The sequence below is a fragment of the Sparus aurata genome, chromosome 13 (genome assembly GCF_900880675.1).
Source record: "Sparus aurata chromosome 13, fSpaAur1.1, whole genome shotgun sequence".
Taxonomy (NCBI): Eukaryota; Metazoa; Chordata; class Actinopteri; order Spariformes; family Sparidae; genus Sparus; species Sparus aurata.
In genome coordinates, this window is record NC_044199.1 from 8,159,875 (window position 1) to 8,172,095 (window position 12,221).

General features: G+C 42.1%; 1 protein-coding gene across 1 annotated transcript; it reads left to right on the forward strand.

The window, feature by feature from the left end:
- The first annotated feature begins 495 nt into the window (after positions 1–495).
- On the forward strand, positions 496–8,954 carry LOC115594842 (myelin protein zero-like protein 2). Its single transcript, XM_030439103.1, has 5 exons — positions 496–1,007; positions 5,405–5,565; positions 5,687–5,897; positions 6,186–6,354; positions 7,297–8,954. Exons 1-5 carry the CDS (start codon positions 938–940, stop codon positions 7,481–7,483), a joined length of 798 nt encoding a protein of 265 aa, XP_030294963.1. The 5' UTR covers positions 496–937; the 3' UTR covers positions 7,484–8,954.
- The last annotated feature ends 3,267 nt before the right edge of the window (positions 8,955–12,221 follow it).

The following is a 12,221-nucleotide window of genomic DNA, read 5'->3' on the forward strand; positions in this document are numbered from 1 at the left end:
GGAAACATGACGCCTTCAGGGCCCAGACACTGAACATCTTCTTTTTTTCTTTCAGCAGATAAACATTTGAAATCAAAATGTTTTCTTATTTATAAATTCAAACAAGAAGGGACTAGGTGAAATTTCGAAAAAGTATTTTAACTTGCGTGTAGAAGATTATTTTGTCGGTTATAAAACATAACTGGAGAGGATAAAACCCAGTGAATTACAAGATGCGCAGACATATGTCGTATTTACATGTGACAGTTGAGAAAATTAACAAATTCTGCAAATCAGACTCTTTAAAAACCTTTTGCCTTAATTAATGTATCTTTTTTTATTCATAAGCAATAAAACAATATTAAATACATTATTAAATTAAACAATAACATATATACAATAACACACAATCCTGTACATGGTAATAAGCTCTCGGCTGCCAACACAATCACCACGCCTGTTAAACAAAATAAACATTTTCATGCATTTCCGGCAGCACTTTGAATACTTGAACACAACACATCGACCTTTGCTCCCTGATTGGAGGCTGATTACTTTTTGGGGCACAAGATGGAAACAAGTAAACAGTCGTGGTGACCTCATAGTTAAAACAATACACTTGACTGTCACCACAAACGGAGTGTGCATGCCTGTGGAGAGGTAGTTGTGTCAGGGTGTTGACGTGCAGCCGAGCAACAGCAGGCGTGACAAACAAGTTGAGCCAGAACTTGTCGGGGAGGCCCTGAACGCCGCCCCTCAGGTGTGTGCGCGCAGGTTGACTCCCATTTCCACCTCCGCAGCGTAGATCCACAGATAAAGCCTCCTTCAGCTTCACGACGGTCCCGCTTCGACGTTTTTATTGAGCTCCGGACTCCATTCAACAACAAAAACAAACACTTACATGAGGGGACTTTTACAGAGGATTTAAAACCGGCCGGAGCTGATCGAGGCAGGACCCATGTTTTTATGTTTTCCCATGTATCGGATATGGCTTCTGCTTCTCCTGGGAGGAGGATTCGTGCTGCCAGGTGAGTTTTTTCAGCAACTTCCTGGAGAGACAGAGTGGGAGCAAACCTCAATATGTCTTTCGAAAAAAAACGGAGTCCAAGCTAAAGTTCTGGATTTAAATATGACCCAAAAGAAGAAGCATGATAAAGTATGTACGAGCTTGTTTAGTTTCACCGACCTGTAACATGAATCCTCTGAGCAGCATGTAGAAAGTAGTGCAGCGGTGTAGTTTAAGGGTTTTGGCTTCCTGTGTGTCACTGTTGACTGTAAAGCCAATGATTTTTTATTGGATTGTTACACCATTATTTATATATACACAGGACATTATCTTTTGTGTTACAGTTCAAATCAAATGCAAAATTGAAACTGAACGGCAATAAATACATGTTTTCTCTGTCTGTGGGCTAAATGGGCAGATGAGGACCATCGTCCCTCATGAAGTTATATTATTATTATTTCCTCTTTTTAATAATCAAATCTAGTCTAATCTATGGCTCATTATACTGCCACATCTACTTGTCTATTGATCAGCAGAAAATCGGGGTCAACTCAGTTGTTTAAAGGTGCAGTATGTAAGACCTGGAGTCCATGTCGAATTCTCCAAACAAACAGGGGGCAGCATACCACCAGGGAAACCTCTGACTCCTGCTAACCATCGCTCTCAGAGAAAAATAAAAACGACCTCTGCAATCGAACCGTCATCCAAGTCGGGAACTCGGGCGAGATCCACCGAGCCAACCTCACCGACATAAACACGGGTGACATCACGCTCGCAAAGGGGGCTTTGGACCAGGACAGGACGGGGCTAGCTCGTTAGCATGCTAACTTACGTAGTGGTACAATTTGTACGTATTCCAACTTTTAAAGTCAGGGAAACATTCAGGCAGCTGCTACACTAAATCAAACAGATGCAACCGATCCTTTGATTTATTATTAATTACTATCACGTGTCCGCTTCACTAGAGGTTTGATAATCAGTGCAGCACGAGGCTGCAGCTTGAATTTCCTGCAGAATCAGTCCGATTTATCCCTCAACCCGAACCCCGGGAAAGTCAGGAAACTCACGAAGGCGTTCACTTTTGGATATAACTGGTGGACTAGCAAAGATCCAGTCTGTGTTCTGCATGAATAACCTCTGAGTCGGATCTGCTCCTCTGACAGGCTGAACATTATGAGCATCACCAGGCTGGAATTTACAGCCGGACTATTGTCTCTGTCGTTTTGTCCGCCCAGATCCACAACTTCATGATGCCACCTCTGTGTGCCGATCAGTTTCACTTTGTGAGATCTTGTGTTTGACAAGTTGTAAGAGGTCCATACTAAATTTGTGTAATATATTATCGTTTGAATAAAATGCGCAGCACTGGAAAAGATGGCTTTATTTGATTGATTTTTGGGAAACCACTCTGATGGACCTGATGGCGATGTAGATTAATAAATACAGGGACTGAAGCTTGTGCTGTTCATGAAGGCACTAATCTGTGGCAGTAGTAGTTACAGTAAATGCTTTATAACCTGAGGACACAAATTACTTTTCTTATTCTTGTGCCAATAGAGTCCATTGATTGGACTGTTTGTAATGATGGAATGGATTGAATTCAGCGCAAATTTTTGGTGCCATTTAGTGTTAATTCTGGCCCAGCTGCGTGACAAGTGAGCGCTGACATACAGAATGTTGGCTCCGAGGAAGACATGCCATTTGTCTGCTGGTCTTGGCATCAGGTAGTGTTTTGCTTCATCAGCCTGCCAGTCGTGAATGTGAAGGAGCTGTTTGGACAGGCACGCCTGGAAACACCTGGTGTGGTGGGCTGGATTGTAAAGCTACACACTGCTTTCCATTTAGTGCAATTTCCGATGAATCTATGGCAGAGACTGGAGTCGTCTGAATTTTAGGGGGAAAGCCAGTCAGTCGGAGAGCACCCGCCGTGTGTGTCACTACAGTTGAAGGTTGTATGTCTGATAAGTAGTTTCCTGACACGACGGTGGAATGATAACATGGAGAAGGCTCACAAATATTGATTCATAATGTCCTTGGGCTCTTTCCGCCGAGGCGGACTTTATGGAAGAATTGAAACTAAACCGTGACTTCTCTCACAATCAGCTCACTGCTGTTTTTATTACGCAGTGTGCCCAGATTAATTCCACCTGCCTCGCCATGGGGTACTAAAAAGAGACTTGACTTGACTTGACTCCAGTTTTCAGTCTGCTTATTCGTCTCATTCCTTTATCATTCACTTACTGATAACTTTGTGGGCTGTTGCACAAGCTCGCACAGGTTTTATGGGTTAATTCAGTTTTATTGCGCAATCTGTGTTGGGCAAACACTGCACCGTCGAACTCGCAGGCATCCGTCACAGTGTCTGCAGGAACTAACATGATAATATAAGAAGAAGAGTCACCGAAAAACACATTTACACAACATCCAGGATAGCGCTGGGTGATTAATAGCATTTTATTTCCAGTTGGGATGTTGGCTTGATGCTCTTGACATTTGTCAACTTTTTTTTTAAATGTGTTTATGTGTTTGTTTGAATTATTTTTAAAGTTAAAGGAAAAACGCTGTTAAAAACACTGTTTTGTAAGTTCAATAAATAAGCGAGCAGTCTAGCTGATTTAGAACTTCCTTTTCATCCCAGTGTCTCGTGATGGAGAAAGAAAAAAGAAAAAAAAGGTCAAATCATTTGCTCTGGTGCATCCTGGTGAGAGGTTTAGTTTATTAGTTTATTAGTTTATTATACCGAAGACGATCCCAATTAATTAACTGCATCAACAACAGTAAAAAGGGGCAGCTTTAGCCAACATGGCTAATATCCTGCTGTAGTCCCCAGCCAGATGACAATAGGCACCCTAAAAAACAAAACAAAAAAACAAAAACAATATATTACAGCACACTGATTAAAAAGAGAGCATTAGGACAGCTATCCAGCATCAATAAGAGGAAGCAATGGAACTGAACAAGTTCTCAGGAATGAGACAAAGAGGCAATTGTCAGTGGATACTGAGAACTACTGCTTTAACAGATCGAGTGATACATGGATGGCACACTACAAACTGAATGAAAAGTTTTTGATTTTTGAGGGAAAATTGCAGAAGATGTCTCTCTGGCTGATATCTGAACTTGTCCGCTGTGCCCTCATTTCAGGGTTATTGAAAGGTATTTTATTTTGAAGGGGTTTATCCTCTATTTTTCAGCAAGCATGTTTTATTCCTTTATGAAATATGCCCGCAGGTTCTCCTCACAGTGACCTACTCTTTACCAAATACTGTCCTCCTGTTAAATGTAGTTTTCTCCTACGATCATAAACATTATTTCATCCCTTCCCCGGGATTACAGAACATTCTTGGCTTCATTTTATCTGTAGTTTATCAGCAGGAATGCTTTAATCCACGGGAGGAATCTGCAGGTCTGCCCATCACTGTGGCCGACAGTCATCTAAGATTTAGCTCCACTATTTAACTTCACCAGCAGCCCTGAAGGAGATACCCCATCAAACTTAACCAAGACTTCAAGTGAAAGTGTTTTAGTTCACTAATAAGATACAATCCAGACACCCAGACCTGCTCTTTTCAGATAAGAAGAATTTCCTGTGTTTTTGTGTCTGTATTTGTACACACATGGAATCATTAACCCAAAGTATGCGCAGTGACCGTTGGATTATTTGGATTATTTGGATTATTTGCTCTCTTGTTTGCTGTACAGAGTGAAGTCATGTAGACAAGTGGAAAAAATGTCAAAGCATTGTGAGCAGCTGTCGTCACAAAAACTGCTAGACTACAGTTTATTGCTACAAATGGTGAACACCACGGATCTGTGTCACTCTGCCCTGAACTGTCGAGGACGTTTTTGTGTTAAATAAATAGTGGGAAATATGTGTGGTGTGAACAGCTCTGCTTTTGTTTGGATGGTTTAAAGGAGGAGCTGAGGAGTGAAATGATAAAATGTTGTCGCCTGGGTGGACTGAATTATAACTGTTGTGTGTATGATAAAGGAGATGTATGTTTTTTTGTGTTTATGTGAATGTGAAAGATCCTAAAAAGAAAAAACAAAACAACACAACAGAAGCTGCTCTCTCCCACAGAAAATACTGCTCCTGAAACGCCTCGTCGGTAGTCTCTCCTTTAATTCTGTGACTCCATGACAACACACTACGTCACCATGTCACACATTTGCATACGCTATACCAAGCAACCAATATGGCACTTAAAAATTGACTGAAAGCTGCTCTGTTGTTGTTGTTAGCGATGCTGGCTCAGGCATGTATGAGTTGACCAATCAGAGGACACTGTGTATTGCGTTGACCTTAAAGAGACAGGAGCTTAAACAAAACAAAACTGAGTTATGAACCTTAAAATTAGCTACATATTTCTCCTTTAATGTTGATAAGTATTCTCTCTCACTTGGTTGTGTTTGCTGCAGGGGTCAGTGGAATAACTATCTACACTCCGGGTGAGGTGGAAGCAGTCAACGGGACAAATGTGAGACTGAAGTGCACCTTCTCCTCCACTGTCTCGGTGTCGCATAAGAGCGTCACGGTGTCCTGGAACTTCCGTCCCTTAAATTCAGGATCGGAGGAGTCGGTATGTAGAAACTTTTTATTTTTTAAAGAAATTGCTATGTATGTGTCTTTGCTGTTTATTTCATGTCAGTCATAAACCCCGTGCAATGTTGCTGGATTGTGTGTTTGTGTTTGTGTGTCAGGTCTTTTACTACCAGGAGGAGCCGTACGCTCCTGAGCATAACCGTTTTAAAGGCCACGCGGTGTGGTCGGGAGATATTATGAGAAAGGATGTCTCCATCACCCTGCTTGAGGTGCTCCCGACCTTCAATGGCACCTACACCTGCCAGGTGCGCAACCCTCCAGATGTGCACGGCAGCAATGGAGAGATCGTCCTCTCGGTCGTCAACAAAGGTCAGACTGGCGGCGCTGCATGACTTTCTACAGCATCAAAATAGCAATGTTGGAGGCGCCTTTAACTTATCTTTTGCTTTATTTCTTATTCTTCCCAGAACAGGTAGGAGCTCTGTCTTGCTCAGGATAACCTTATGATGTGTGAAGTGAAGGACAGTGTGTTTAATGACTGCGACACTGTTTTATTTTTCATTTCAGTGCTATCTATGTTGTGTATTCTCAAAATCCCCAACAGGGAGCATTCAGCCTTCACTCTTATCACTGATTTTGGGCCCTTGTTGCTTCTAGCTTCCCTCTCTGAGATCAGCCTCCTGGCGGCGGCAGTCGGAGGCGGCTGCGCCGTAATCCTGGTCCTGCTCGGTATCTTCGTGGCGGTGAGGTTCTACAGGAGGAAGCACATGACCCACGACATTGAGATGAGCCCACGGGAGCAAGAGTGGAAGGACCCGACCGTGTGGTGAGGGCCCGACAGCAGGAGCTACTCTGCTCCTCTTCTTCTTGGGACAGGTGTGGAGTGGGATCGGGCTGTTTGGGTCCACTCTGCTGGAAAAAGACAAAAAGAAAGCTGAGGGTGGGAAGGCACCTCTTTTCTTCCATGTTTGCTCCTCCAATGTGCACCTCTCAGATATTATTGTTTGTTTACTTCAGTATTAGAGATATCATGCTTCCCATGTGTTGTAAATCTTAATATACTTTTACGTGTTTTTGCCAAAAAGTTACCAGTGATTGTAATTGCTAACTTAATCAAGAGGTTTTTAAGCTGTAGGTAGGAGATGTAAATATGGAGGTATTTTCTAACCAAGTGCTGTTCTTCAGCTTCGATGGTTGATTCACCGCAGCAGTGTGACTGATTTGCGCTTTTATCCTACAATCATAGAACGACAAGCTTTTTAAGAATCATTAGTTGTTTTATTACGTGTTTTGTGACTGAATCATCACTTCCAAACAAAAACGAGCACTTCACACATCATACTGCTGCCGTGAATTGAGCCATTTTCATTTTTCTGGGCAAAACCCTCCGCTTTTCTCTGTGTTAAGGGGCTGAATTGACAACTGCTGCTTCACAGTGTACGCCACTTTTAATTTGTGAATACAGGTAAAAAGTTTTATAACTCCAGAGAAACATGAAGTGGTTTCATTTTGGTCGTCTTTGTCGGCGGACGGAAGTAGAAACTCTGTGCGGTCACTGCGGCTGGGTTTGTTTCGAGCTGAGCATTCTGGGTATTGTATTCTTTCTCTTGTTATTTTGCTAATGGAGGTTTCCTGAGGTTGATCAACTGGGCTTCTTGTTTATTTGCTACACTTTCCGATGCCGGATCTCCACGAGTAGCCCGTCTCATTGTTTTACGTCTGTGTGTGTGTGTGTGTGACTGAATTTGTTGTGCGGCGCTGTCATCAGTTCACCTGAAGAGGCCGTTCATCTGAAAAAGTTCATGCCAAAGAAAGAAGCTGATAGTTCAGATGATGAAGAGTCTGAACCCAGCAGCGGAGATGATGACGAGGAGGAAGGCCTCGAAGAGGAAGATGATGATGACGACGACGATGATGATGACGACGATGACGATGGTGGTGGTGATGATGATTAAATGGACACGCTAAATTGATTAGAATTGTCTTTAAGGTTATGACATCCTCCTTGTTACCTTTCATTTACACGATTTGTTCTACTTTTTTAGAGTTCAGTGCACTACGATTCCTGAATCACATTAAAGGGGCAGTTCACTCCAAAATAAAAAAAATACACACATTTCCTCTTAGTTGTTGCCAAGTTACAGAGGTATCAGCCGTAGAGTCTGCCTGTGCTCCAGTATAATGGGACTTTTATTTATTTTGAAAAGCTCACCAGCATTGTCTCTTTCCAGAAATCATGACCCGGGTACTCAAGATAATCCACAGACCTTGTTGTGAGCAGGTTGTAAATTAGCAACCCTGACGCACAGACGCACCAAAATAATCTAGATGGTAAACAGCACTACAGGGAAGAGGAAAATGATGTGTTACTGATTTCAAGGTGAACTTTTCCTTCAATACATAACAGTACATGCTGAAAGAGAAATGCATTGACTGGGCATTGCGCTGCTTTAACGTTGTTATACTCGCAATGCAGCCGAATATGAGTTATTGTCTCTTTCATTCAATATAGTCTACTTTCTGGTAAAATCCTGCTGCCTACATTTCCCACAATGCAACTTAACAAACCAATGTTCAGTCAGAGATTTCTGGTGTCTTATGCGTGTAGTGGTTAATTTAGCCTTTAGCTGCTAGCTTCAGGCAGAGATGGAGGAGTGGGCGACAGCGGCTTGGTGTGCTCACTTCTCTCTAACTCCACAGCCCCAGATTGTCTTCATTTTCAAACTAGGCCCCAACCAATGCTGACTCAAGTGACATCACTCAGGGGCAATCTATCAGAATACAACTTTGATGCGTAAATACAGCGATGTTCCCCTTTTAATTTCTGTGCGTTTGATGAATGTGTGTCTGGTTTGTTGTATATGACTGCTGTAACTTTTGAATTTTTTGTGCTAATTTGACTGGATTTCCATGTAGCTGCTGCTGGAAATACTGCCTTAGATCTATATTGTGAAAGGTAATTAATGTTCATGTTAAATAAATGGAAAGTAGGTTTTTACAGAGGAGCCAGACATATTTGGCTCATTGTCCAGAGCGCCAGCGCAGATAGTGTTTGTCCATTTGTGCTGTTGCCAGATTTAATATTTCAGCCGTTTAATTTTCTAAAAGCCTCAGTCGAGAAGGGACGAGTCATAAAAGTAAGAAACAGCTTTTAACAGTGTCGTAATGCGTCTTTTCAGAGGGGGGGGGGGGGGGTATGAATGCTGCTGGAGATGAAACAGGAGAGCGAGTGCCTTCATTAAATATTTGTCCACCATGAAATCTACATAATCTAACAAAGTGTTTACTACATTGGCAACATTGCACAAATGATTTTTATGTTTTGATTTTTGTACATAGTGTGAAATAGTCAGAACTTTACACCTTTTTTTTAACTCCTGAAATGTCGCCATCCGCAACCTGAATAAAGAAATGTTTATGAAATTGTTTTACGAGCATGAAGTGTATGTTGATCAAGAGTGCGGGAACAGATGAACCCATTCGAGCGAACAGATTGGGTGGGTGAGTGTGAAATGCCAACCATCGGCCACTCCTATATGTGTCATACATGACAATGAGTTACAGTCACACTTCCCAGACATTAACATAGCTGAGCACACACTTGTAGTTTTTTCAGTTTTTCTGATCCAACAGCGCAAAAGTCACAGGTGATCTGTGCAGAAAACAGGTTGGAATCATCGTTCCAAAGCCTACACCTACTGATCAATCATGAGAATAACCACGTGCACTGCTGTTATATCACTCACATTAGTATTCATTGGAAAGTGTGAGAGCGTCTTTCCGATGCTGTGATTGGAGCATTAATTCAGAAAAGCAAGAAGCATGTAGGACACATCACCCCCTGGTGGTGTTATAAAATCTATTTGTGCGTAGCCTTCAAGAGGAAGCGTTCTTCTTTTAACACCGCCCATGTTTCATATACATCCACGAGACAAACAAAGCTGATGTATGTGTGTGAGACGTGTGAGCCTGTCTGGAGTGTAACCGTGCCCCTATGGACAGGTTCTGTCTTTGCACGAATGGGTTAAGTGCTGTTAACAAATAACACTTCCAAGCACTATGACATGAGGCTATTATAAGACCTCTTACAATCAATTAACTTAACTACTTTTTTAAAGTAAGATCAGCAAGAGAAATTATCCTGCTGATTATGGGTAAGAAATGAAACACTTTTGATCACAGTCAATGTGAATGTAGTCCAGGGAAGTTGTGTGTGTGTGTGTGTGTGTGTGTGTGTGCGTGTGTGTGTGCAAAGGGAAATAAAATGGGTTGAAGTAGCGACTTTTCTTTCACAAAAAGAAACTTAGTTAGTTTTCTGTGTCTTATTTGGTCATTCCTGCACCGGAGGAAAGCAGGACCAATGTTTCAGACGTCTAAGAGTCGTTAGCATCCACCAAAAAGTAATTTCGGCTCCAAACTTCAGTGGTTTTTATTTAAACCTGCAACAACAGTCACTTATTCAAATGTCCAGCTGTTATGGAGCAACAATATCATCTATTTGGAAGTTGTGCGTTTTATCTTCTTTAGCCCAGTTTCTGTTTCTTAATAAATGTCTTGCACGCTTGTAGCCCCAGTTAGAGCCTCTTTCACCGGTCGGTTATCTTTAAACGTATAATATGTAACTTCTGCCACTAGGGGGCTCTCTATCAAAACATAAGAAAACTGAATTTATCTTCATTCCGGTTTATCAACCCGACTGCAGCGGCCATCCGCAGAGATGACCTTCCGTTTTCGGGTGTTTGTGCTCCAACATTGATTGACGACGGGAGCTGGAGCTGGAAAATGTTCTTTACTCCATCGAAGGGATTTCTCTGGGTTTGAACATTGTTGGCAACATTTGGGAAACTGTAAGCACGCGACTCGACACATTGTATAATGAAGGTCTAGATGTGTTGTTTAGAGATTTAGATATAGGATTAATACATATTTGAGTGAAACCTGAATGTATGTCAACCCATGAGGCTAGCTCTTTAGCTAAACGCTTCGTGTTCACCAGCGAGTTGCCAGCTGTGCACGGTGAGTTTTGAAGAGTTTTACAGCCGCCCTAAAAATGATTGAGAACTAAGAAAAATATTTAAAAGTAAAGATTAAAGCAAAGTAGTTTCTGTTTCCTGCCATCTACGCTGTTACATCTCAAACCCCCAGAGCTCCATGTGACATCAGGCCCTCCCAAGACTTTATGTTTTAATCACAGAGTGGTTTGCATCTGTATTTTGATGATTGCACAGATGCTTACTGTCTGCTGAGGGTCCAACATTTGGTAGTTCACTACATTGATGGCCCCACTGTTACCTTACATAAAGTCGTCTATACATAACATAATCACAGAGAACATTCTTCACATTTTGCTGAAGAACATTTTTCTGTAGCTCCCCTGGAATGCAGCGATTGATTCACTTGTGATTGAGCTTTTGTTTTTTACAGTGTTGTGCTGGTCCCCCTCCTCAAGTGAAAGGTCTGAGTTTCTTCCCGCACTGTATCCCTGTTTTCATTGTGTGAGCACTGGTACTGCTCGAACTCATTAACGTACAGCCGGATGTGAGATGTGTGTCCTTGTCTCCTTCCTCAGGAGCAGCACACACTTTGCTGCAGTAAGAGCAAATGAACCATCTGTGCTTTTTTTTTTTGTTTTTTGTTTTTTGCACCTACATCAACGCGAGATATTTGATCCATAATCATAAATATCTGTACAGTACGCTTCGTGTGTGAATATGACTGTTCATTGTGTTTTCCTGCACGGGTCCTGCAGCAGCATCCGGCCTTTCTGCAGCAGAATGCTGTTGTGGTTTTTTCTTTTTTTTTTTTTCTTCTTATTGCAGTTCTGGAAGAGTTCCCACTCCTGCTGCATTGATACTCCAGTGGAGGGGCCTGGAGAGGAGAGCGGTGAGCCCCGCAGCCCGGCCACATTATCTCTCACTCGGAGCTCCACACCCGGTAAAAACCACCCTGTCCTCCGCCTCACGCCACACTCCACCTGCCTCATTATGGAGCCCTGAACCTCATTAGTGTTTGTAATCCTTTGACTCAAATTTCCCTCGGGATGAATAAAGTATCTATCTATCTATCTATCTATCTATCTATCTATCTATCTATCTATCTATCTATCTATCTATCTATCTATCTATCTATCTATCTAACAGGCTGTTTAATCAAAGGCAGGATGGGTAAACTTTGTTCACTCAACTTAAATTTGAATATTGCAATGTGTAATGCCTGTATATATTTACTGACTGCAAGAGAGATCCGAATTAGACAAGCTTCACGTTATATTACACGTGACAGGCACTATAAACTTTAAATGAGCTCCTGAAGAAAAGCATGCCTTCCTGCAGAGGCTGTACATGTACTTAATAACCCATTACATTAATAATAGATCACAGTGTTAAGTACTTCCCAAGTAAGTAAAGTGCAGCAGAAACTTAACACATACCTGCATGTGTCTTTTTTGTACAATTTCAGTCACAGTCCTGTAAGGCTGCAAACATCACCTTACCCTTTCCTCTCCTGGAAAATGAGAAAAAAACAACAAAACAGTTCTGTAAGCAGAGAAAAACACAAGCAGGGAGGGAGGTGAAGTCCAATATGGATGTGCAGCCGTCCTCTTGTCCTCTGCCTGTGCCACTGTACCTTTCCTCGGATGGCACGCTCCTGTCACATGATCTCGGTGGCATGCATCCTCGTTAGCACTCACAC

Coding starts and splice junctions, on each gene's coding strand:
- LOC115594842 (XM_030439103.1), top strand. CDS start 938: ATGTTTTTATGTTTTCCCATGTATCGGATATGGCTTCTGCTTCTCCTG. Junction 5,566..5,686: donor ATTCAGGATCGGAGGAGTCG/GTATGTAGAAAC, acceptor TTTGTGTGTCAG/GTCTTTTACTACCAGGAGGA. Junction 6,355..7,296: donor TGGAAGGACCCGACCGTGTG/GTGAGGGCCCGA, acceptor CGCTGTCATCAG/TTCACCTGAAGAGGCCGTTC.